Below are 27,673 nucleotides of genomic sequence, written 5' to 3'. Positions count from 1 at the left end.
GGGAGAAAAGCTGGCAGGGGGGGCCTTCTGTTCAGCCATCTTCACTGCCTAAAATCTCAGAGATCGTTTTGGGGGTCATTTCACTGGTGTAGGAAACTCCCATTAAGGAAATTCCTTCTACCAATACTCACAGGCAAGTGTTCTTGAACGGCAAGTGGAAGAAAGTTGCCTGGGGGCTCTCAAAAGTGAAGTGACTCACCCAGGGTTGAAGAGCAAGGGTGTGTCCAAGACAGGACTGGAACCCAGGCCTTCTGATTCCAAGGATATCTTCCTATCCACTACATGACACTGGCTCTCACTTGAGAACACAGATCTCATTGGATCTTTCAAAAGCCCAAGGGAACAACTTGCCAGCCTCTGACATGTGAGCTCTGACAAAAGAAACCAAACTGTTTCATTGGGCAGTGGTCTGCCACTAGGCTGGCTAACAGTGAGCCCACTGACCCATTCTCCCAGGTGGAAGTCATCACAATATGCCAACCTTGGATTTCCTTGAAGAAGAAAAAAGTGTGAATGAATACAAAGTGCTATATGCCTCCTCACTCTGACTGAAGCCTGACCTAAGGCAACTCTTATTTATATGATTAATAGCCCATGAGGAATCTTTCTTATCTTTATAAGCAAACACAGTAAGACCTAGGAAAGAAATGGATCCAATTAGAGTCTCATTAGGCCTACAATGATTTATTCAAAATAGTGCACAATTCAAAGTATCTATTATTCCAAAGCCCACTAGATGTCCTATTATTCTTTGATTAAGAATACTGAACCATCTGAACTTGGTTCATTCAAGGCCATTCACCAACATTCCCATATTTAGAATGAACAAGGACTGACTACAGACCTCAATGTGACATTCACCAAAGACTGGCAAAAGGAAAAATGGGGCTTGAGTATACAGCTGCCCCTCCAAACTAAAGGCACTTAATGTTTAAAAGATACAGCACTACAGAATCACCCCTCCCCAGGCATTCCGGACACTGAGTTAAATGGGAGCCTACTGTCCCATTGTCCCAAGTGGAGGCACCATCACAATATACCATCCTTGGAGTTTCTTGAAGAAGAAAAAAGTGCTAATGAATACCAAGTACTATGTCCCACCTGCCTCTGAATGAAGCCTGACATAAGACAACTCTTATTTACATGATTAATATCCAACAAGGCTCACACATGTAAAAACATCTTAGCTAAAAAATAAATCTGTCATAGATTCTTCTTCTGAAATCATAAGTCTTCTCTTTAAAGACAACCCCTCCCCAAAAATAACAATAAAATTGCAGGTCTCTCCAAAGACACACCACAATAATAAACATTGGCTACTAACACCCTGTGTCAGTGATTGGGTCTCGCAGGGAAAGGAGGGTCCTTTGGCTGGCAGCTTAGTGGGTGCAGAAACTTCCAAAAGTTGGGCAATTTCATCAGACAAGAGACTGGTCACTTCAAAGCTCTCCCAGAAGCCCAGTGCAGGTTAGACCTCATTTTTCTGATTTTTGGCACACGAGGTCTCCTCCCCTCCTTGGCTTTTATCATGTATCTGGGAGACGGTTGGCGGCACAGCGGAACCCAAGGTTTGAAGCAGAGCTGTCTGGTGTGTTCTGGCTTCGGGCAGCACAGCGGTACCTGTAACAATAGGACTGAGCACAGAAAAAGAAGAAAGTCCATTTTTACTCAATAAAAAAAAAATTAACACAAATATTTTATGATTTTAGATTAAAAGATACTTTTTTTTTTTTTGCCTTTTTGGAGGGCAATTGGGGTTAAGTAACTTGCCCAAGGTTACATGGCTAGTTTTTTTGTGTGGGTGTTAAGTGTCTGAGGCCGGAACCGAACTCGGGTCCTCTGACTCCGGGGCCGGCGCTTTACTCACTGCGCCACCGAGCCGCCCTAAAAGACACTTTTAACATAAAAACTTTTACCTCTCTGACCTTTACCAAATATGTAAAAATTCTGAAACTGATCATGCCCTGCATCATACATACATACAAGGCCTTTAGGGCCAGAAGAAGGCATTTAGCCCAGTTTTTCCATTTTTTTGCAGGAGACTGAAGGCCAGTGAGGTCCACAGGTTTCCCACCAGACAGGCTAATACTGTCTAGCCAATAAGGAGAAAAGCCAGGACTCTAACCCAGCTCCTTCTGACTGCCAAGTCAATGCTTTCTCAATAGTTGACACACATTTCACAATTTAAGGTTTAGAAAAAGCTTTCTTCATCACAGCCCTTTCATGATAGTAATGTATTATTATCACCATTTGACAAGCTGGGGAAATTAAGCCTAAGAGCTGGTGGCATCTTCCCTAGAGAAGGTGCTCTCCATGGGAAAGAAAAAGAAAACTCTTTAACAGAGGCCAAGGTGGCAGGCATCCAGGAGAAAGGCTCATCTTTCAGCAGGCACACTTAAATTCACATCCTGCCTCTGACACAGAGTAGGTATGTTAACATGGGCAAAGTCTCAGCATCCCAAGCAAGTCTTTAAAACTAAGTTATAGATTAGGCAACTACCTGTATCAGTGGAGTGAGTTTCCACACCAGAAATTCTCCTTAAGAATGAAATTACAGGTCCACACCAATAATTTTTTAAAAATTATTTGACATCAAAAACCAAAACATTTACTAAATGCAGATAAGGCAATATTATATGGCTATTACTTCCCTTTACTCTGAATTTTCATGACATCTTCTCCACCAACCTCCTACCCCTTTGACTCTTTTTTCTGGTCAACACCCAAAATAACGCCTCCAAATGGAAATAACCCTTTATGTAACCGATACATTTGTTTTTTTTTCAACTACGAAAATGGGAGTGACTGGTGACCTCTTGATGTATACACATTTTGGGCTCTCGACTAGATTTAAAGTTCCTTCCTGTGCTAAAACTGTTCCAGTTGGGAATGCCAAGAACACCACCCTTCCACCACATGCTGAGAAGTTAAGTACAGGATTCAGATCCTGTGTCTGCATGCTCTTTATAGGTCAAGCTTCTAATTTAATTTTGCCTGTTGTCCCAAAGTAGAAAACTCCTGTAAATTTGCATCAGCAGAGCAAAACATACTGATGCAAATATATCTTGAGATTCTGTCCCTCAGACTCTTCCTCTGTTGTCCATTCTATCATCACCCCCTCACAAATCCCTTTGTATGCATTTTGCATTTGCTTATCTGTGCACAGGCTGTATCTGTCCCAGCAGAATGTAAACTCTTTGAGGACAGGAACTATTTCATGTTTGCTTTTGTATCCCCAATGCTTACTACATTGGCATGCATAGAGTAAATACTTGATGAATTGAACTGAAGCTTTAGGGTACAGAGCAGGCCTGTGAAAATACAATAATAGCATTTACATGGCACTTTACAAACATCTGACTGTATCCTCATAACCCTCCTAAGGGTAGGTGGTGGTAGTGTTAGTCTTATTTTACAGATGAGGAAACTGAGGCAGACAGAGGTTAAAATGGCTTGCCCACAGTCAGTCTGTCTGTCTGTCTGTCTGTCTGTCTCTCTCTCTCTCTCTCTCTCTCTCTCTCTCTCACACACACACACACACACACACACACACACACACAGATCACAGGTTTTCCTGATGCCAGGTCCAGTTCTCTATTCACTGGGCCACCTCAGGACAGCGGCCATGATGCCTCACCAAATGGAATGCACCAGAACTATTGTGTAAGTATACAGTAGGGAGAAGGGGACAGATGTGAGATGTTCCCACAGAGGTAGAAAGAGCAAAATGGATACTGTCCTAGCTATTAAAGTCACAGCTGGCATTCTGATGAAGCCAGGAGAAAAAACACTGAGATCTCAGAAAACAATGTGACTACAAAGACTAATCACTCAATGCATCAAAAGGAAAAGCTCCAACTGCACCCCCTCCTGGCTTTGACCCCCTATACCATCGGTCAGGCATCTCTGGAACTGGCAATAGCCAAAGAAAGGCAGCAGGCCTCAAAGGGGCTAATTAGCGAAGGAAGCCACCCCCACTTCCCTCCCATGCTGGCTGGGCCACCCCTAATGGCAGTTCAGCATTTGTGGGCTAGGAGTCGAGAGCCTGGGGACCAAGAGGGACTCTTCTTGAAGTCAGAGATAACAGGAATTCCTAGGAAGGCAGGCTGGGGCCTGGTGAGGCCTACTACTAGGGAACAAGGAGGCAATAATTCAATGCCAGAGCAAAGTAACAGGCATCAGTGGTATAATAGAGTCAGAACCTGAGTTTAAAACCTGATTATCACATATCAGTTCTTAAATTGAGGCAAATCATTCTTTGTTCACTTCAGTTTTCTCATCTGAGAAATGGGCATAACATTCACACTACTCCATAAGGTTGTTTAGAGGTTCAAATAAGATCCTATGTGTAATGATTTTGTAATCCCCAAAGGCTATTTTTTTTTCTTAATGATCTTTAGCAGTTCCAGGTAGTAATTCAGAGCACAAACAGAAGGAAGGGCACAGTTCAGAGGCGTGAAAAAGAACAAGAGAAGGAACAGAAAATGCCAAGATGTCAGGTCCCAACCTGATCCTTCCACCCACAACTGTTACAGTGATTAGAGAGGCACTATTAACCTAGGAGAAAACAAACCCAACTTGGAGTCTGAAGACCAGTGTTTAAGTCACGGCTTTTCTACTCTGGGACACCAGGTAACTCCTACAGGCCCCTCTCATCCTCGATTTCCCCATCTGTGAAATGGTAACAGTAAAACATCTCACCTCCCTAGCACCAAAGTTGCCAAGATCAAATGAGAAAACGGATAATGGGGATTTTAAGAAAGAGGAATGTATTAAACAAAGTACCACTAAGTATAAGGTGGTATTCATTAAGAGAAACCGAGAATTCTATAAAAATAGGGCTTACCCTCCTCTAGATACATTGTTGTCATAGTCCTTCATTCTCAAAGAGGACCATGACATCAGGAAGGTAAGCCCATGACTTCCAAGTGAATTGGATTTCAGTGAGGGAGGGCTATGTCACAAATTAACAGTGACACTTAAAATCCATACCAGCCAGTGGAAGACTTCATTGCACACTGCCTTATGCCATTACCACTATTTTCATGTTAATAGATCCTTAACAAAACTGGGGGCAGAGAGCACATCTTGGGCCTCTGGCACATAGTAAATTCTTTGCAAACAGAACATTTCAAAGGCTTCCAGATTCCTCGTACTTTTATGAACTCCATCCCCCAAGCCTCCTACAACCTAAATAATAATAACTGACATTTGTACAGCCCTTGAAGATTTGCAAAGCACTTTACATATATTATCTCATCTGATATTTATTGCTTTTTGAGCTAAAATCCTTGAGTTTGGCAATAAATCATTTTTCTCGTGTACCAAAAATATCTTAACGATGAACTTGGCTGTCTCTTAAACAAGAGGTCATGAACATTGTATGATACTGCGAAGAGGAGTTATGAGATTAACCTTGGAACCGGAAAAAGATAATTTGTGATTTGTGAAAATAGGCCAAGTGTACAGGTTTAACAACTTCTCTCCCAAAAGTAGCACATTCCCAATGTTCAGAGAAATTATCACCCAGGTTGACACAGAAATTCTCTAGGGTAGGTACATTCCCCGCCTGCCCCCCCACCACCACCACCTACACACAGGCATGGTTACTGGAACCACATAATCCAGATTTGTTCCCACATTTGTCCTATGGATGAGGAGTGCGATGCGAATAATTCTCTAGCTGGCACAGGAAGAATGAAGAGAAAACATGTCTGAAATAATCAGACCTAGAGGATATAATTCAAGGAAAATACTTGTCCTGATGGGCTAGGAAGCTCTCCAACGATCAGAGGTCATGCATGCATGCACTCAAGTCCAATGGAAGCCTCCCTCTTTTGCTACTCTCAGGTCTTTCAGAGTCACAGCAGGCAGTGTTACGTGCTGGGAAACACACTAGGCCTAGAGTCAAGAGAGACCCGGTTGTAAATTCTGGCTCTTATATATATATATACTTAGTAGTGTGCGATGCTGGGCACATCATGAGATTTCTCTTAGCCTCAGTTTCCTCATTGGTGAAATAGAAATAACAGTAGCCATAGCACCTACATCATGGGGTTGTTACAGAAAAAAGGAAGCAAAAAAACTCTGTAAACTTTAAAGCTCTATAGGAATGTGGAGAGATATACCCTTAGTTCTGTGAAAAGCAAGACAGGTTATGAAGGCTATATAAACCAAGAGAGAAGTATGGACCTGTTACATTAAGGAACAGGGACCATAAAAAGGATGCAGTACAATGGGAAAAGGGTCTTGGGTTTGGAGTCATAAGACCTAGGTTCAGATTCTGACTCTGCCACTTCTCCTTGACCTCAGACAAACCATTTAACTTCAATGAGTCTCAGTTTCCTTCTCTGTAAAACCACAGGGGTGGTCTAGATCAGGGCTTCTTAAACTTCTGCCCCTCAGGACCCCTTCAGCACATCTTAAACTGAGTCATGACCCCTAAGAAGCGCTGGTCTAGATGACTTCTAAGGTCTCTCTCACTCTAAATCTATTATCCTATAAAATCGTAAAATACTTGGCAATACAACAATTTATTAGGCAGGATAGTTAAAGCGTACTATTTTATCACGATGTCCCTGTGAAATTATGTATATGCAGATATCCTCTCTCATTTGACTGACTTCCCAAGATGAATTGCTAATTTTCCCACTTCAAATTGTTTCTGCCCGTTTCTGTCAAAATTATACATTCACACAAACCCAGAAGGTTTGTGAGACAATGCTGACAAGCTGGGGCACATCCAAACGAAGGTGACCTGGCTGGTGAGAGGACGTGGCACACAAGGATCAGTGGAAGAATGGGTCATGTTTAACCTGCAGGACAGAAGGCTTAACAGGAACAAGTGACAAGTAGTTTCCAAGTATGTGAAGACCTGCCATGTTTAAGAACAATCAGGGGGCAGCTAGGTGTCACAGTGAATAGAGCACTGGCCCTGGAGTCAGGAGGACCTGAGTTCAAATCCGACCTCAGATACTTAACACTTACTAGCCATGTGACCTTGGGCAAGTCACTTAACCCCAAATGCCCTGCCCTCCCCCCTCCAAAAAGGAAAAAAAAAAATCAGACTTTTTAATTCTCGCCCCAAAAGGCAGAACCTAAAGCACCAGGGAGAAGGTATAGATACAGATTTCAGCTTGAAGAAAACTAATGAGGCTGATGGAGGTTCCCCTTTCTAGAAATACTCAAGCAAAAGCTATGTAACTACTTCTCAGAGATGGTGTAAAAAGGATGCCTATTCAGGTATAGGTGGGATTTGAAAGCCTCAAAGTCATCATGGCTGCTTTCCCAGGCTTCTTGGGATTCTAATCAGCTCCTTCTGGTGCTGCAAATACCTGCGTAAATGCAAAGCTCCTTTACTAAGCTGCTATTACAAAAGAACCTTAAAGCCAGGGTTACAAAAGGCTTTCACTGAGGGTTCAGGCTGAGGGGATGGCCATGAGATGACACGATTTTATTAGGGGCACATCCAAATCCAGAGAAGAGGGCTCTACTGAGTCACAGCTATCCTTAGGAGCCCACTCACCTAGAATCAAACTCTACAGGTACCTATAGGAAAAAGGCCTTCCATGATGAACTCATCATCTTCTAAATGCAACCACCACCTTCCAGAATAACTTCCACAGTAAAGCAAGTTTTTTGTTTTTTGTTTTTTTTTTACCATCTTGAACTTCCAGAGGATTTTTTTTTTTAGGGTGCTTAAAACATACTTAAGACTTTTTTCTCATCCCTCTCTCAGCTGTCCTAATGTATATAGTGTTACAAGTTTAAAGACAGAATGATGCAGTGAAGAGGTTACTGGTCTTGGAATCTGGGAGATTTGGATTCAAATCCTGCCTCAGATACTCCCTTGTATGAACCTCGAACAAGTCACTTAAGAGAGCACTTAGTATCACAGCTCTGGAGTCTGACCTCCTTATTTTACAGGTGAGGAGACTGAGGCTCAGGAAAGCTCAGTGACTTGCTCAGGGAAGTGTCTGAATCCAGGTCCTCTAAGCCCAGAACTACTGCTCCATGCTGTCTCTCCCTCCTAAGTCAGCACACATTTTCTCATTCAGTTTTGCTTTTTTTTTTCCTGTAACTATTTTGAGATCATGTGCAACAAGGCAGAGAATGCACATTCTCTGTTTACTACACCAGGGAAATATTACCCTTCACTTAAACTTACATTCAGTTAGCATGATACAATCTTTAAGTACCCACAGAATCACAGAATTTCAGGGATGGAAGGGCCCTTAGCAGCCATCCATCTAGTCTAATGTATACCTCCAAAAAGAATCCCACCATAATAAACCCAGCCAACAGCTGTCTGGCCCAGCCCACTTGGGGAGTATTATTGACATCAGGCCTTAATTTAGCTTAATTTAGCTCTCTGCAATTTCTATGCATTATTTCCAATTTTTCCCTTTGGGACCAAACAGGGCCAGTCTTTTCCCTCTTCCATGTGACAGTCTTTCAAATATGGTACTTCAATACAGTCATCCCTATCCCCCCATCCCAGTCTTCATTTCACCAATCTAAACTTTTCCAACTCCTTCAAATGATCCTCATATCACATGGAGTCAAGACCCCTAACATCCTGACTGCTCTCCTTTGGACATGCTCCATCATCAATGTCCTTCACGAAAGGCAGCTGCATATGTGGGGTGACCAGAGCAGGAAGAACCAGCCCATGGCTACAGAAGCCATGTTTCAATGACTGATACCACCCGGGATCAGGTCAGCTGCTAAAACCCCCCTCCCCTCTTCCCCTCTCTCCAGTTTTTGTTTTAACCCGAAAGATCATGAATTCAACTTGTAAATGAGGGAAGAAATCTTGCCACTTGTCAGTCATCACAAGAGAATCTGTATCCTCTCCTCCCCCTGCCCTCCTAACCCAACAATGGCAAGTGACACCATAAATCCATTTTCTAGAGATAAATGGTTCACTTGAAATTCTAATCTTTGGTAACTAATGGATCAAGTAATTAAGCAGTTACATGGCCTAATTCTGAATGTTCCCATTGTAATTTATGTGTGTATGTGGGGTTGTTCTTTTTTTTTAATATCCACTTTTAGCACAAGAAATGATTCTTTAGGATGAGAAGTCTTTGGGTATCTTAAAATTGGGTCACTTTATTAATCATGAAAAAGAAGAGAAATTCATTCCAGCATAAATTTAATCAAAATAGGTAATTAACATGTGACATTGATTTCACCTGAGCCAGATATTGGTGCTGAAAACGTGATCTCAGAAATGGAATGATCTAATGGTGAGGATGATCTCCCAATGGCGGGGCTCCCAAATCAGGCAGAACAATACACTGATAGCCTCATTTTTGTGAAAAAGGCCTCCACGATAGAGAAATTTTTTTTTGTGTGCTTTTTGGAGGGCAATTGAGGTTAAGTGACTTGCCCATAGTCACACGGCTAATTTTTGTGTTAAGTGTTTGAGGCCGGATCCAAACCCAGGTCCTCCTGACTCCAGGACTGGTGCTCTATTCACTGTGCCACCTAGCCTCCCCGATAGAGAAATTTTTAGGACAACAAGAACAGAATATGACACACACACCCTTGGCTCCTTGCAAGAAATCTGCATCTTTTGACCAGACAACATGGGATAGAGATATTTGTCAGAAAGTAGCATATGATGCAAGAGAGAGTTTATGCTGATTGACAGGGGAGTTAAACACAATCACAGAGATTTACCCAGTTCAGTTCTACAAATATTACGTGCCTACCATGTGCCAAGTACTGTCCTATATGCTATGGATACAAGGATAAAAAACCAATTTCTGCCCGAAAGGAGTTTATGTTCTACTGGGTGATAAAATATGTAAGCACAGAAGTAAATTTAAAACATTTTAAGGAAATGGAAAATAATAATTGGACGGCTCGGGGAAGACAAGCTTATTCTCCTTTCTCTTTATCAATGACTATTCACTTGGGTGGGTTATTTACAAAGATGAATCATCTTTAGTTTACAAAGTCAAATGGAAGAGGCAGAGACAGTCCCTAGGGATGGTAAGCTCTTCCAGATACTCCTGTTAGTGGATGACATTGAACTGACTGATCATGCCCCAGAACTCTACAGAACCTGCTAAATGAGCTCAATAATCATGCAAAAAAATATGAATGGAAAAGAAATGGAATACCCAAGGCAAAGAAGAATGGCAATGCAGCTAGACAGACAAACTTTACAATTCTTCCATTAGTGTTACGTGTCTTGTCCAGACACTAGGCAGAGAAATGAACTGGGAGGGAGAGCTGGCGGCATTGCCTTTAGAAAATTCCCAGTACTTTCAAAGATACAAAGCAATGGGCCACCTTTTTAATATAATAAAATGACATGTTACAATAATAAGAATAATATTCTTCCACTGATGTCGTGATACTATTCATAGACTATCAATCTCTGAAGAATCAGTTGATGGTCAAACAATGGGCAACAAAGACAGGCTGAACAGAGGACAAGTTTTATTTAATCTGATAGAAGAGTCAAAGTACTCACAGCTGGGTCCATAAACAGTCAGAGATAACTCTTAAAACGGGTCCTACAATCCAGAACTAAAAGATTTACAGTACTCCTCCATGCATAAGCATCAAGCCCATATGTGGAAATAAAATGGAAAGAAATTTCTGTAGGCAATTTAAAGAGAGTAGGCTCATCCTCTTTTCTACTGAACTCACACCCATCACAAATGTCTCTCCTTAACTGGCAAAATAATGTGGGCCATCCCAGGTTTCTCAGGAGTCTTAGATCAACTGAACTAAGTGAATTAATAAAGAAAGCATCTCAAAATCACCGTTTGCAAAGAGCCCGATCTTTTCATGAAGAAGAGAAGGGCCTGGGTCGTTAAAAATACAGAGCTTAAAGGGAAAAACAGGGAAAGAGCCTGTGGTAAAATGAAAAAAAGCACTGGACTGGAGTCATGGATCTGTCAAAGTATAGCGCTATGACTGTTCAAGTCACTTACCTTCATTATCCTCATCCATACAGCAAGGATAAGAATGTTTGAATTATTTACCTACAAGTCTTACTGTGAAGAAATGACTTCTGCAAACAGTGAAGTACTAAATATGGGTTAGCATTACTTCACTTCAGGTCAACTCATGTTCCAAATTCCTTCTGCTTATGGCACATGAGCCACAAGTTATTCCTACAAAGGAGTAGCCCTGTCATTGACAGGGTAAAAAAAAAAAAAGCAAAGAAGAAAACCGAAGCGTGAATAAAAACCCACCACAAATCATGTAGGTTTCACAAGGCATACATTTATATCGAGAATTCTTTTAAAAGTTAAGCTAATGAGGGTTTCCAAAGTCTTCCACCTGTATCTTTTTTTGTTGAATTCTCAGTCTAATCCCAAAGATTTCAGTAGAGTTTCTAGAACCTAGTAAACAAATACAATCTACTGGTCCTACTCAGGGAAACCAACCATAACTTCTGTGGTGGTGGTAGTTGTAATACTGGTCGTAGTAAAGGTGGTAGTTGTGGTAATAATGGTAGTGGCAGTGGTGGCAGAGCTGATGGTGGTAGTGGCAGTGGTGGCAGTGCGGTAGTGGCAGTAGTGGTAGTAGTAATGGTAGCAGTGATGATGATGGTAGTGGCAGTGGTGGCAGAGCTGATGGTGGTAGTGGCACTAGCAGTGGTGGTGCTGCTGGTCATATCAGTAGTAGCAGTAATAGTAATATTAGTGCTGGTAGTACTGGTGGTGATTGCAGTAACAGTAGAAGTAGTAAAAGTTAGAGAGCTATGGGATTTACAAAGCACTTTCTGCATAATAGCCTAGAAAGGAGGCCGGCTAAACATGTAATTCTTTTTTTGCAGATGAAAAGGGGCTTGATGACTTTCCCAAGGTCATTCAGCTAGTTAGCCCTGGGATGCATAAACTGTTAGTAGTGTACACACCATTTATAATGAGTCTCAGAAACAGGACTATCTCCAGATAAAACAAACAGAAGAGAAACAGTATCTGGCATTCCCATGGGCAATCTGTACTACTTATCTTCTGTGTTCTTCTTTTGTTAGGCTCTCAGGACCTCCCCAGGCCATTCACAGCCTCGACTTTTGCATCACATCCTCCTGGCTACAAACAAGCCAGCTTGGTTTGGGTGAGCGGCAGGAGAGCTAAGGCTGGGCTCCCATATGGGAGTCTGCCCTGGCTGCTCCACAAGCCTGTCATGAAATACATGCATTTTCTCAGGTGACTTTTACCTTATGGCACATGTATGATCCTCCTTTCTTCACTCGGTCACTCCCAGAGGGGGGCCCTTTCTGTGGATGGAAAGAGAACAAGAGGTCAGGCCAGAAAACAAGACTGTCCATCGTCAAGTGAAGAGAGGCTACTCCAGCCCAACCATCCATTTCTGTTTCCCTGGAGCATATCATGCATATGGAACTTTTGCTCAGGCTACACCTGGTCCTCCTTCTTTCTGGCCCCAGACCCTGTTCACTGTTTTCTATTCTCTTCCTACGCAAATCCTATCAATCTTGTAAGGCCCAACCTAGTTCCCATTTCTGAACCTTCTGTGATTGCTCCTGCCTCCCCTCCCTGACTCTAAATTTCTCTATCACTAACTGTAACATTTAATCATAGGCTGGTCACTTTATATTAATCAATTACTTAACTAGCAAACATATATTAAGTACCTACTATACACTAGGCACTACCCAAGGCACTGGCACTGAGGATACAAAAACAAAAATTAAACAGTCCCTCGCCTCTCTTCTATCAAAAAGACAACATGGACATATGTGCTCTGTCTCTGTCACACACACACACACACACACACACACACACACACACACACACCAAGGTAACTGTTGGGCAGGGGAAGGCACTGGTGGGGAGTAGGGTAGAGAAAGGCGCTGTGTAGAAAGTAACCCCTGGGATGAGCTTTCAAAGGAAGTAGGGACCAGTAGCAAAGCAGCCTATGGAGCAGAAATAGCTCATACAAGCTCACTATGTGCGGTGACTGGGAAGCAGGTGGAAAGTCACTTTCTAATCTTTGTCCAGAATGACAAGAAGAATCGTACAGCTGCCCACTTGTTTACTAGAAGCAAGAGATGCCTGGATTCCCCCTACAAGACAGTCCCCTCTCTCGTCCATCACATATGGTCTGGGAGTCAGAAGAGTCAAAAACGTAAGGAACCACATCTATTCTAGGCACAGCTGCCACTGACTTTGAAAACTTCAATTAGGGGAAAAGGTTTAGTAAAATCTGTGCTGATCTACTTAGGTAAATAAGTATTCCTGTCAGAAACCTTTCCAGCTCCTGGGGAACTGCCCCACGCCAAGCAATAATATATTCCCTGTGGCAGGCGAGGCCCAGTTTTGGGTTTTTTTTAATCTTTCTTTACTGCTTAATGCTGCTACTAATAGAATTTCATCAAAGATCACAAATTGAATTCTGTAACTCCTCAAAGGCTCAATTATAAAAATTAAGCTTTAATGCTGAGCTGTTTGTTAGTTCTGGACAAATTCTTTGTGCCTCAGGTCTCCCACTGGTGAGACAAATACAACAAGATGCTCACAGGTAGGGAATTTTTAAAAAAATAACTGCGCAGGTGTTTCTTTCACATACCTGATATGTTAAAAAAAAAAAAAAAACCACTTCACCAGAATCAGCAGAGTAAGGTTCATAATTCTAATCCCTCGGCAATGAAGTGGCAATAAACTAATTGATAACCTCTTAGCTCCACCACAACACTTACTCAAAGTCAAGTACATTAAATGTGATGCAATTAAACACATGTTTAATGAACACTCACTATGTGCAAGTCACTGTCCTAATTAAGACACACATTCCTTGCACTCAAGGAGCATATAAACTAGTTATGGAAAGGACAGCTGGAAAAGCAACCAGAATGCAAAATAAGTCCTTCAGAAGGATTCAGATAAAGTCAAAAGGAAGGAGAGACTTTAGCTCAGGCTCCGTCTAGGCATCAGGAAAACTAAATGGAGTAGTGGCAGATGGGACAGGCTGGACAAGGGAAGAGAGGAGGCTAACAAGAAGCTCCCGTAACAATCTAAGTGACTGGTAATGGAGCTTGACCTGGGATGATGGTAGTGGGGTGTGGTGGACGGAGCATTGGGCAGGGACACCTGCCAGCTGAGTGAACATCAAAGAGTCAGCCTCCAGAAGCTTCAGTTTACTTATCTGCAGAATGGGATGAAAGCACCTCCTCTACCAACCTCAAAAGGGCTCTAGGGAAAAAACACTTTTGCAAGTGTGAGTGACAAGAAGAAATGAAAAGGAGGAAAACAGATGAGACTTATTAAAGAGGTAAAATTGCTAGGACTTGACAAATTGATCATATTGTGGAGGGAGGGAGTCAAAGATGATGACATTATTTTCTAGCATGAGAAAAGCAATTTTTTATACCATAAATAGAAACAGGGAAATCAGAAGGTCAGGGTTTAAAGGGAGGTAGAGTCCAGTTTTAGACATTCTGATTCTGAGGCACTGGTCCAGTCCATCCTCCACTCAGCTTTCAGATTAATCTTCCTACTGCCTAAGTCTGACCATGTCACCCTCCTGTTCAATAAACTCCAGTGGCTCCCTATCACTTCTAGGATCAAACAGAAAGTCCTCTGCTTGGCATTCAAAGTCCTTCATAATCTGGCCCCCTCTGACACCTTCCAGTCTTCTTACATCTCACTCCCCTCCATGTTAACCTGTGATCCAGCAACATCAGCCTCCTTGCTGTTTCATGAACTAGACACACCATGGTATCTCCATAGCTGGGCATTTTCAGTGCCTGTCTCCCATGCCCAGAATGCTCTCCCTCCTCATCCTGGCCTTCTGGCTTCCTTGGTTTTCTTCAAGTTGCAGTTATTCCACCTCCTATAAGTAGCCTTTCCTGATCTCCCTTAATGGTGGTGCCTTCTCTCTGTTGACTATCTCCAGCTTACTCTGTCTATAGCTTGTTTATACATGGTTGTTTGCATGTTATCTCCCTATCAGAATGGGAGCTCCTTAAGAGCAAAGGCATCTTTTGACTTCCTTTGTATCCCCAGCACTTGGCTGGAGTAGATGTTTCATAAATGTTTGTGGACTGACTGGTGACTGGTAGGACATTTCGTTGGAGACACCAGGAGGGTATGAACATTACAAATTAAAAACTGGAATTCAATAGAGAGGTCAAAGTAGAAAATGTAGATTTACAAGTCACTCACAAGGACAAGCATTTCTTAAGCACCTACCAGGTGGCCAAGATGTTGGAGGCCTTGATTACCAGGCTACAAAGTGTGTATTTTACACTACAGCCAAGAGGGAGTCACTGAAGGGTTTGGGGGTGAGGGGGTGGAGAATGAGTGACATGGTCGGATCTTATTTTGTCAGCTATGTGAGCAATGGTTTGGAGAGAGAAGAGTCTGGAGGCAAGAGCCTGAACTAAGGTGGTGACGATGTGAGTGGAGAGGGGATGGTTCAAGAGATGGGTCAGAGGTAAAATTGACAGGACTTGGCAAATGATTAAATAAGAAAGAGGGGAAGGGAGCAGTCAATAATGCCTTCCATGTTTTAAGCCATGGTATGGTGGCGCCATGAAGAGAAACAGGGCGATTAGGAGGAGTAGATCTGTTATGAGACATCCAAGTGGAGATGCCCATCTGAAATATGAAACTGAAGTTCAGGGTCAAGGCTTCGAGATACAGATTTGGTGAAAGAAGAAACTGCAAACGTCAAAGGCAAAGACGATATATTAAAGTGAGCAAACAGACAAAGAAAAGAAGCGAGCCAAGGACACACTGACTGAACATGGGCTACTTGTGTGTTTGGTGCAAATCGTCCCAGATGCTCTCTGTGATCCTCTGATCTCTCCATTAGGAAGGCCTTTGGAAAGAAGTTTCATTAGAAAGGTGGAAGCAGAAACTTCCAAGGGAGCTGACAAATGAGGGGGTGATGAAGGAGAAGCCCTGAGTGGGGATTACTTTTTCTAGAGATCTGGCAGTGAAGAAAAGGAAAGAGACAGAATGTCAGCTGACCTTTGAATTCAACAAAAACGTCAATTAACAGATATGAATTCTACCATGAACATTTCTGTCCCAACGGGACCACAGTAATACATATTAGTAAAGCTTACATGTATATGCATGTGTGTATGTAAAAGCTTTAATGATGTAAAACTGTAGTAAAACTTTTGGAACATGCTGTATGCACACACATGCAATATCATACATACATATACACATACATACATTTGTTAATAGTCTAACAGTCCACAGAGTTTTACAAAGAAAGCCATTTCTTGGCAACAATATGACAGGCAAGTAATAATTACAAATGTCTAACACATAGTTTTGCAGAAAAAAAGAAAAAATGTAATTGAAGGGGAAAAGTCTCATCTCAAACATGCAAAGGAAAGAGCAGGCAAATCGCTGTCAAGGCTGTCTGCCTATCACTAGGAAGGCTGTTTCTGCAGAATGTATGAACATGGTGCATCTGTACTTGTCTGTCATTAACTACTTCATCTTTCTGTCTATGCAAACAGACACATTATAGATCATCTCTTCACCCAGAAAGTTCAAGAAATGGAAAACACAGAACACTGGGGCTTTTCAAATCACACAAAACAGGAAGGAAACAGACCTGAATCTTCAATGCTATACTCAGTGTAACTCAAACACTTAGCAATACTGCTGCCTGCGTGCTCTGGATACTCCCTCTCCATATGTAATCATATGCAATTAGTCAGCCTGGTATAGTTTTGGTTTTTTTTTTTAAAGAAAGAAAAAAAAAGACACAGATAAGGCTGTTGCTCAATCCATCTTAATAAACATTTATTTAATATCTTCTAATTGCTAGGCTCTACACTAAGTACTAGAAACACAGACAAAAAAATAATCATCTTTGCCCTTAAGAAAGTTCTATTGTAACTGAGCAATGAACAGACATAGACAGGGACATACCATCTGAGGTTGAATGCAGAAACTGAGGAAGCCTCCCCGAGAGGCAGCAGCTGACCTAAGACTTGAAGTTCCATTCTACTTTGCCAGGGTCAGATCATACCTGGATCTCTGTATTCAGTTCCAGAAATTACATTTTAGGAAGGTCAGAGAACGTATCCAAGCATTGCAACCAGACTCTGTGCATGAATCATTTGAACGAACTAGTGATGTTTAACCTTAGAGAAGATTTGAAGAGAATGTGATATTTGTATTCAAGTGATTGAAGACCTATCTTGTGAAAGATCAGCTTGGCTCCTGAGAAGTGTAGGAAGGGCTGGTATATTCCATTTAAAAAACAAACAAACAAAGCTTTTCTAAATGATTCAAGCTTTTCTGATGTTGGCTACCTGGGAAAGGGGTTGTTCACTGGAGATCTTCAGGATGAAGCTAATGATCACTCCCTATGCCCGTTCTATACCATATTCCTATTCAATGAAGGGCAGGGCTACCTAAATGACTTCAGAAGTCTCATCCAACTCTGACAGGAATGTGTGAGAATCAGAAAACAGCGATGGAGTGAGTCCCTGATCTGACACTTGGGAGCTCAAAAACTGCAAACATGTCACTTCATCTCTGGCCTGTTTCCTCACTGGTAAATTACTGGGCTGCCTAGAATCCTTTTATTTCTCATTCTCCATGCCCCACGTCCCCTAGGCATGGGACTTCACAACACTAATAGCGTAATTATAAAAAGAGCTCAATGCCAGCTGTCGGATCTCCAAAAGAGGAATGAAATCATGAGTCCCTGGGGCATAGGACCCCAGACAGGAGTTCTGGGTGTAATGTTCATTGTCACTGGAGGGAGACTCATGATCCATTTCAAAATACCAGGAAATGGGGGCTGCATAAAAGCCTAGCAACACAAATGCACAGCCTCCAACAGAAGTAAGGCCGTGGAAAGTGCAAGTAAACCAGAAGGAAGCAAGTTCTGCTTGTTTAAGGAGAAGCAAGCAAGCGGGTGGAAATGCCTAAGTAACTGAAGCCTCACAGGATTAGCCAGTGGTGATAGTCTCTGACGTCAAAACGAGAGAAGAGACCCCTGCTATGTAACAGAAGGGAGAGACAGGAGCTGAGAGCCAGACAAAAATCCATCAACTCTAAAGAACATGTGAATGTGATTTAAAACAGGGAAGCTCATACACAAAGGCCCAGAACACAATGGTTTGGTTCCACTGGCAGAAAGAGGCAGCTCTCATTGAAGATCAGCCACCATTTCCATTACCCTTCCATTAAGTCTTTATTATAGAGATGAACCTATCTCTAAATATAACAAAGTATATTCCCTCTAGAACATTAAACAAAGAGTTTTGGCCTCTGTCAAAGGACTGCCACCACTACACTAATACAATGACTTCTGTTCAAAACCACCATCAGCTTTCTTTCTAAAGAAACCCATTTGATTCCAGTACTCCCTAGTGTTCTGGGTCCTTGCAACCACCCAAGGATTCTGGTAGAACCCCTCCCAAGTTTGGAAACATGAACCTTCTCCCCTCGTTTTTTCTTTGAGCCCAACAGAACCACTACCCATTAAGTAGAAGGGGGAGCAACAAATTCAATCTACATTTTAAAAAATAAAACAAACAAACAAAACCTTGGTCTCAAGAATGAAGCTGCTTTCACATCTACTGCAAATTCCAAGAAACAGAAAACCAGGCAGCCCCTATTCCAGGTTTCTATTCTCTCAGAAGCAGTAGACTGATACCGGACCCTTCCAGAGGTATACTCAACCTGCTTTCTCATTCTTCCTCATCTTATACCTTCAAACCCCATTAATTAGTCCAGAGGACTCAGTGACCACCTCACAAGATGGTCTCTTAGAAAACAACAACAATCTCTTGATAACTCAATTTCCCTGAAGGCCTCACCTGCCCACAAAGGCCAGATGGCTTACAGCCTTTGAATTCCAACATCACAGTGACCCATCACAGTGACCATCTGTCCTAGTTTCTCAAAGAACATCCCTCAAAGCAAAGTAATGCCCTTGTGAAACATCACCTTAACTGTGAAACACCCAAACTCTATGCAGCCCTCTTATTCTTCAGCTTTGTTTCAACACTCCCCCACGGCCATCTCCAGTGGCAGGCCTCAAGCCAGGGAACAAGAGATCATCCAAATTTATCATTCAATCCAGATCCCGGTGGCCCATCTTTACCAAGCCCCGAGTCACTGTCCTTCCTTCCTCAATGAATTCAATGCCTAGCTCACAGTCCTCTCCTTTCCACTCCTGCCTTCATACCAGGAGACTTCCACATCTATATTTCAACATATATTACTAGATACTGATGTTTCCTCAAATAATCAAAGTTCCCAGTTCTTCAATCCTCTCACTTCCCATAACCTACTCCTTCCCGCCATCTCAGCTACACACAGGGAAGGTCATACTGGGGCCTGCCATCACCCACAAGTGTTCCACTTCCGTATTTGGAAATGCTGAAATTCCTTTATCTAATTATTATTCCCCTAGCTTTGTTTTTATTCTGACTTCTCTTTCCATGCTTCAGGTCTTTCCCCAGCACAACCTACACTCTTCTCTCTTCCCTATAAACCCCTTGGGGAACTATTTTAAATACAGCTTTGGGGGAGGGGTGGGGCCTACTCAAGCTAAGTTCAGCACACAGCAATAATTATTTAAATTTAAATGAAATATATTTAGAGGAACTTCAAATTGACCTATAGTAAAAATTCAGAGTGTCTTTCCCACCCTTCAGTTCTCTCCCAGACGATCACCCCCACAGTGGCTACGCTCTCCTCTCTTCCTTATAAACCTCTTGATGAACCAGCTGGGACTCCACACTATCCTCTACTCTTAAGTCCCTCGAAGTATTGGCAATGTTGCCTAACCAAACCCCAACCCTGGATTACTGTCAGCATTTGCTCCCTTTACTTCTATTCCTATATTGTTAGAAAAAAAAGCAGAAGAAATCACCTAACTATGCAGATTGGGTCCAATATAGCTTGTAGACACCTAATGGACTGTTTCTGGCCTTTCTTTGTATCACTGGCATTTAACGTGGTACTGGGGCATAAAGTGAGGTGCTTCCACCAGCTGTGAGCCAAACTGTCTTAACAAAGCAGCTGGCATGAGAGGTCACAGAGATGACCTTGCACCTCAGACCATGCTGAAATTGCCAATGTTGCCATCAGAGGGATTTTCAATCCATTCTTAGGAACTGCAGGATTTAGGGAGTGAATTTCTCCTTGAGAAGCTTTACTTGCTTCTGCCTGCCTGCCCCCTTGGCTGTGGTCCACTATTCCACAGCCACCTTCAGGAAAGACCAAGGTTTGTTATTTCAATTTCACCAAAACAAACAGACCTCACTTTCTAACATTTCTGGAAAACCGAGCAATCTTGGGAACATCTGAAAAATGTTTTAAATACAGCTTTTCTAACCTTCAGACAGGTGGCTCCTCAACCCAAGTCCAGCACACAGCAATAATTACTCTGAAATATATTTAGAGGAATTTCAAACAGACCTGTAGAGAAAGTTCAAAGTGTCTTTTCCCAGGCACTAAAATGCCACAAGCAAAACCAAAACAAACAAACAAACAAACAAATCCCAAACCACCTAAGGTATACCAAACTGGGCTTTGTCTTTAAAAGGTAGGGGAAATAGAAAAGTATGAAAGGTCACTCTAGGCCCCACCATAATCTCTGCCCATATGAGAGTAAAGGCATACTGGGACATGTAGCCAAAGGCTGGCCAACCCTTGAACTTGTCAAATCATATAAACCCCCCACACATGTAGTCTCTACAGCTGAAGCATTCAGAGAAAGGACAAACAACAATTCATAGCTGCACCTTGTTAAAATGAGCAAAGGGAAGGAGAAGGAAGGGAGAGAGGAAGAAATGGGAGGGAGACAGGAAGAGGAAAATTCTTCTCTTACTGAGCAGTGCAGGTTGTAGAAACTGCTATTACTGTCTGTTTAAAGTATTTTTGCTATTGTAAAAGTTCTGGAAAGCCAATTTCTGGGTGAGGGGTAATACCTGCACTCTCAAAAGAGAACCTGAGAGGAGGAAAGGGAAGCTGCTTAACTAAACCCCATTAAGCCTGGAACTCAGCACCTGCTCATCATTTCTTCTCCTCGAAGGGGCTGGAGGTATCCCCTCAGACTGGAGCCAGGAACTCCATGGGAAGTACACAAGGCTCAAGTTTTGAAACAGGAAGAAAAGCTATCTGTTCCGAAAGATAAATAAGGAGCAAATACAGCTCCAGGAAATGATGGCACCCATCACTGTGGCCACAAGGCAAGAAGACCCAGATACAAGCCAGAATAAGAGGGGGGAAAAGCAGATCTCACCCCTGGTTAGAGAATGGACCTACAGGACTGTGGTGAAGGGAAAACACAGGGGAAAAGGTGCCCCTTTCACTATGCCAGTCAAACCACACAGTGGCTCCTGTGGTTGCCTCAGGAGAGGGTTTCTGAATTCTAGAAGAGTGTTAGAGTAACATGAGAACCATTTCCAACCCAAACAAGATTCTCTCTTTAAAACCAACCCACTCCAGCTTAGAGCTACCTTTATTACTAAAAAGAAAACAGCATTTCTTCCACATTGCTGATTTCACTCCTGCTAAGTGAACAAGAGAGCTCCTGTCCCGAGCACCATTAATCTGCTCTCTCTCTTCACAATGAGATGGCAGGTAGCTCACCCTTTCCCTGTGGATAACGCATCTTGGCATACCCCAGAACAAGTCATTTCCCTCCAATGTCTGGCATTCTTAAGTCTTTAATATCCAACGCTGGCTCCTGGCTGTCCTGTGTTTTCCACATGGTCAGTAAAAGCCTCCATTTAACCTCTCATCTCCTCCCTGAAATTCATAGCTGACAAACCCACTTGTAGTTCATGAGTGCACCACGGAAAAACGCTGAAGCCCCAAAACCAAACGTGAGCAACAGTTTAAAAACAAACATATTCTTTAACTTCTGAGGAAACACAAATATTGCCTTTTCCCAAGTGTATTTCTTTTTCCTAAGAGAATCAGCATGGAATAACAATGAACTTACACTGCAAAGCACTTATATGTGGTATCCCATTTGGACTTCACCCCAACCCTGTGAACTAGGTGCACCTATGTTAGTTTTACAGATGAGGAAACTGAGGCTGAGAGACATTAAGTAACTCACCTAGGGTCACAAAGCTAAGTGTCTGGGGCAGGACTTGAACTCGGATTTTCCCTCCAAGTCCAGTGCCCTATCTACTACATAAGGGATGGAAAGCCAGCCTAGAAGCCAGGAGATCTAGGTTGGAGTCCTACATCTGACCCATTCTAACAGAATAACCCTGAATAGGCCGCAGTGCCCCCAAGCAACTCCTAAAACCCTAAAAGTACAAAGAAAATGCTTGTCTGCTTTGCTAAAAAAAAGCCTTTCCTGAGAGTTCCCCATAAGAACTCATTCATATATCCAGCCCCTACCCCAGTTTTTCCCCCTAAAGCAAAAAAAGTGAGAGAGTAATGGTCTGCATTTCTCTCAAGCCTTTTGCAAAGGCTTATTTCACTTGTTTAAAAAACATGTCTGAATTCCACACCTGCATACACACATATCAAAAGGAGTCAAGGGGGAAGACCAGAGCTGGGCAACAGAGAGGAGATAATGGCTAGCCCACATCCTAGAAGACGCTGAACAAAACGGACTCATGGGCTCAAGTAAGCAGATTAGCCTTAGTTAGAAGAGGGAGGGACATCTAGGGAGAGAGGGAAGGAGAAAACCAGTGATGATGCTAAGAAAGTGTGAAGAATGAAGGAGAGTTAAATTGCTCTCACCCAAGACAGGGATCAGATTCATGGGGGAAACCAAGGAGAATGCAGCAAGACGCCCCACCTAGAGGGTACTTAGGTGAACATGACCAGGGATTATCATAGGATCAAAGATGAAGAGCCAGAAGAAGGGACCATACCAGCGGAACCTGAAGGATGTGCCTAGCCAAGGTCACATAGTGTGTTTCTGGGGCAGAATTTTAACTTAGGTTGTCTCAACTCAAGCCCTCTGAGTGCTTAACTGTTAACTGTTAACCTCTTCTTCCCCTGGTCATCATCCTGACCCCAAAAGACCAAGTGAGAGAAAGAAAAAGCCTGCTTTTAGACAAAGCCCATGGAATGGCTCAAAGCACTATTTCTATAATGAAAGAAATGCAAGAGTCAACCTCAAGTAAAGAGTTGTCTGCAATGACTAAGCCAACAGTTGGCAGTTTTGTTGGGGTTTGTTTGTTTTCGAACAACATAAGCCTGTGTCACACCTGGTTGCTAATAACTAGTCTATTTTATTCCATACACACTGTAATGTAGGAAGAAGCTATTAAGAGAACACACACTGGAATCCTTTTAACAAAGTGAATCATTTTCCATTTCCTACAAATGATAGTGATTTTCTTTCTCAATGCAATTTCAAACAATGCATCATGTTTCTATCATTTCAAAGCACTTCCCTGCAAACTTACTCTCAAAAGAAAAATGGCCCAAGGGCTCCAAACTGGGGTGGATTAGTTTGAAAATAGAGAGTAATCACTGTTTGCTCCATAGCTGTATCTTGAGTACAGCCTTATTCTAAACCAACATGTCAACTGTAACAAAAAGCAGAACCTCACCAAGAGTTCCAGCTTATTGATTACATGTGCTTCGGGGATCTTTACAAACCCATGATTTATATGTCACAAAATAATGAGGGTGGTTGTGTTACATACTCTAGAAATGGCTCCAAGCTGGGCTGGAACGTAGGAAATGAGGGACAAAGGTTGATGGCCTGGTGAGGAAATCATAGCTAGAATTTAGTTTTACTTAAGATTTCATTTAGCCTTATTTTTTCAGGTTTATAGTCTCCACATTCTGCAATTCCTATCCATTAGTAAGTTACAGAAGTTTGAAGCAATAAGCTTTTATTAAACTGCATCTTTGGTGAAACTTATAAAAAAAAAACCCTCAAATGGCAATTTCTTCAATATATCTTGTGGTTCCCCCATATCTAATAGAAGAGGGGTGCTGGCAATATAAACTAAGGCTGGGAAGCTAAATGCTATGTTTGCTGTTCCTCAGTATTTTTCCCTGAATAAAAGTTTGTAAAGGATAGTCTGTTTCATTTTTGTTGTCGAGACATTCTATAGGTGGTATAGTAGATAGAGTGTCAGACTTGGATTAGGAAGAACTGAATCTGAATCCTGCCTAAGGCAGTTACTAGCTGTGGAACCCTAGGTGAGTCACTTAAATGCTCTATACCTCAGTTTCCCCATCTGTTAAAATGTGTATAATAACAATAGCTACCTTGACAATTGTTATGAGATCAAGTGAGATCACATGTAAAGACTCTGCACACTTCAAAGGGTTACCTGTCATCTCCTGTTGTTTGTATCCCCAAGGGCTAGCACAATGTACACAGCAGACACAATATCCATCATGATAAAGACTAGCTTTTATGTACCTCCTTCCCTGAGCATCAAGACAGGGCCTATGAAAAGAAGAATTATTTGTAGCTACAAACTACCAGATAAATCTGTGTTCATTTCTACATCACTAAAGAGGCGTTTTAAATAAAGCCACATATATAAATAACAAGTTCATAAGCTTTTTGGAATAAGAGACTATTGAACACATCGTTTATGCCCCTCCTCCCATGTTACCATTAGAAGTAATCTTTCCTTAGTTCAAAAGGCACTTTCTATCACTCTTAATTCAGTGGTTCCTTGATCATCGAAATGAATTCTCTCTCCAGTGAAACAAATCTCAGTCCATCCATGGTTTTTTCTCCTATGTGACTCTTGTCTACCTCCTCCCATAAATCTTCTTGGGCAGGAGTTGGGTGGGAGATGGTTTGTAATATTCTGATTTCCTGACAGTACATGGTTAATGATGCACACCAAATGTTCATGGTTCATTCCTTGATCTCACTAGATGACCAACCCTTGTTTTTTCCAGTCATATGCATCGCTGATAGCATTCTATTTGCTCCCCCTTCTTACATGATGATAGTCTAATATATGAGCATTTATTTAGCTAAAGTCTATTTGGGAATGTCGGTCCCGTTCCTTCCTCCACTAAAATGCAAGTTCCTGTATCTTAATTATCTTTGTACCTTTCTCCAGATGTAGCCCAGTGCTTTGCTTAAAGGCACCTGAGAAGTATTTTTTGAATAATGGATCTCAATCAGGATGGATAGGTGCGTTAGATATATATGCATATACATTTCATGGAATACTTTACTTTTAATCTGATCTCATCTTGTTGAATAACTATCTGTCTCTATACTGTTGCCTGAATTTCATACCATATGTCTATTCATTCCCAGTGGGGCTGTAAACAATGAAATATCTAAAAACCAGACTAGTCTAGTAAAAAAAAAAAAAAGACTTAACAGAGCTATTTCAATTTTCCTGTCAATAAAATGACCTTCCCCAATGGCTTCATTTTACATTATAGGGAAGGGAGAAGAACAGGAGATAATACTATGAAAGTTCACAAAAAGGACTCCATAGCCACTTAAAGTATTATTATATTACTGTTTTATTTACCACTGCATTAGGCGATTGCTTCGAAGTTTAATTTATTAAATCAATAGTGCTGAAAATACTTCAACTAAGTAAAGAAAGGGAAGAAGCAAAATAGTGATACTAAAGAAGAACTCTAGAGATGAACTTTCATGATCTTAAAACCCATTTTCTATCAAACTTCAATTCAATGCATATATTTGGGAGAAACTACAGCCCAACATAACAAATCACATCTCCTAAATCATTGCTTATCATTATAGCTTTTCTTTAAACTGCTGTTCAGATGTGTGTAGCACAGTGTAAAATTCTATCATGTTAGTGTAAATGGTCATTTGGGTCATGCACTCCCAAAGATACTCAAAGCTGCCCACATCTCAACATCTAGAAATATGGGTTCTGGACCTAACTCTGTAAATGACTGTGTTCCTGGGCAAAGTCGCACATGCTCATCGCTACCTCTCCCACAGCACTGCTAACGAAGGCAAGACATAAAAGTGTCTACCACTTCAAAAGAAAAAAGAGCATGATACAGATTTCAAATTGGTGCTGTGCCTTCTAGTATTATTTATATGTCTAGCAGTGAAAGAGAAAAGAAAGAATGACAGCCGCATGGGACAGACTGATCAAAAAGTCTTCTTTTTAGGAAAAGGAGGCCAACTATGTTTGTGAAGTCAGTGAAATAGGATTAGAAAGGCCCAGAATGTTTTGTTTTTATTCTTCCCAACAACAACCTAGAGACCTGGACCTGACAGAAATGTCAAATTATCCCATGCACAGTGGAGTCAAGATGGCAGAGTAGAAGCACGACCTCTGAGGGGCCTGGCTTCCACCTTCCCCAATCAATGTAAAAAGGGGACTCTGAACAAACTTTGGAGCTGCAGAACCAACAAAATGACACAGAGAAGCTAACCTCCCACTGAGGACAGCCCGGCAGCCCGGCAGGAATTGGCCAGCACAGTGCTCTGGGAGCCAAGACCAGATCCACACTGAGGCTTTAGCCCCAAGGCAGGCCTGACCAGCCCCAGGCCAGAGGGACTCCAGATCAGCAGCAGCTGTGGCCTTTTCCAGAATTATCAACATATAGATTCGAAGGACAAAGTGAGAGGTCAGTGCAGTCTGCACTATGGGACCCAGTAAGTGGGAGTACATCAGCTTTTGTCCCCAGGGCGAGAAGCCGATGAGACGCCAGCTCCACGTGGCAGCTTCAGCTCCTGACCTGCAGAGCACAGGGGGACCAAGTGACCAGTCTGAGGGGTAATCACTCTTGCTTTATCCTGCTTGGATCTGGATTGCAGTCTAGGGTGGAGGTCCTGGAGTGTGTGTACAGCTTGCCAGAGCCTGTGGAGGTCTCAGAGAGGGCACCAATCTAATACCTCCGGCAGCTGAAAAAACCCCAGCGTTTGGGACAAAAGCTCCCCTGTCTGGTGGCAGAGTCCTACTGTGGCAAAAAGTCCAGGGGTCAAGTGACTGAGGGGCGACATGACCAGGCAAAGGAAACACAGCAGACAGAAGAATACAACATTAGATTCCTATTTTGGGGACAAAAAGGAGCAAAGCATGGGACAGGAGGAAGACAGTGAAGTCAGAACTCCTGCACCAAAAGCTTCAAAGGAAAATATGAGCTGGTTACAGGCCATAGAGGACCTTAAGAAGCAGATAAGTGAAGTGGAGGAAAAATTAGGAAGAGAAATGAGAATGATGCAAGAAAATTACGAAATGAGAGTCAACAGCCTGACTGAGGAAAATACCTTAAAAAATAGACTAACTCAATTGGCAAAAGAGGCTCAAAAAGCCAATGAGGAGAAGAATGCCTTAAAAAGTCGAATTTGCCAGATAGAAAAAGAATCTCAAAAGCTCAATGAGGAGAATCATTGCTTCAGAATTAGACTGGAGCAAATGGAAGCTAATGACTTTATGAGAAATCAAGATGCTGTTAAACATATCCAAACAAATGAAAGAATAGAAGGCAATGTGAAATATCTCATGGGAAAAACCAATGACCTGGAAAATAGATCCAGGAGAGATAATTTAAAAACTGTTGGACTACCTGAAAGCCATGATCAAAGTAAGAACCTAGAAATCATCCTCCAGGAAGTTCTCAAAGAAAACTGCCCTGACGTTTTAGAACCAGAGGGCAAAACAGAGGCTGAAAGAATCCAACGATCACCTCCTGAGAAAGATCCAAAAAAGAAAACTCCTAGGAATATTATAGCCAGGTTCCGGAATTCCCAGATTAAGGAGAATGTTACAAGCAGCCAGGAAGAA

At 42.1% G+C, this 27,673-nt stretch overlaps 1 protein-coding gene across 2 annotated transcripts in view; it reads right to left on the bottom strand.

The window, feature by feature from the left end:
• Positions 1–668: 668 nt before the first annotated feature.
• SUMF1 (sulfatase modifying factor 1) overlaps positions 669–27,673 on the bottom strand; it is a 96,397-nt gene continuing 69,392 nt past the window's right edge. For both annotated transcript variants that reach the window (XM_069084060.1, XM_069084061.1), the window contains 2 exons: positions 12,194–12,253; positions 669–1,634 (listed from right to left, as the gene is read on the bottom strand). In XM_069084060.1, coding sequence (XP_068940161.1) covers positions 1,527–1,634; positions 12,194–12,253 — 168 coding nt within the window. In that variant the 3' untranslated portion in view covers positions 669–1,526. The remainder of the gene's footprint in view (positions 1,635–12,193; positions 12,254–27,673) is intronic.

Source organism: Petaurus breviceps, unplaced genomic scaffold (assembly GCF_028583685.1).
Source record: "Petaurus breviceps papuanus isolate PSGF00001 unplaced genomic scaffold, PetGlider_PUasm1.0 174, whole genome shotgun sequence".
NCBI lineage: Eukaryota > Metazoa > Chordata > Mammalia > Diprotodontia > Petauridae > Petaurus > Petaurus breviceps.
Note: the sequence above shows the minus strand (reverse complement) of the source record. Positions and strands in the feature narration are given on the sequence as shown.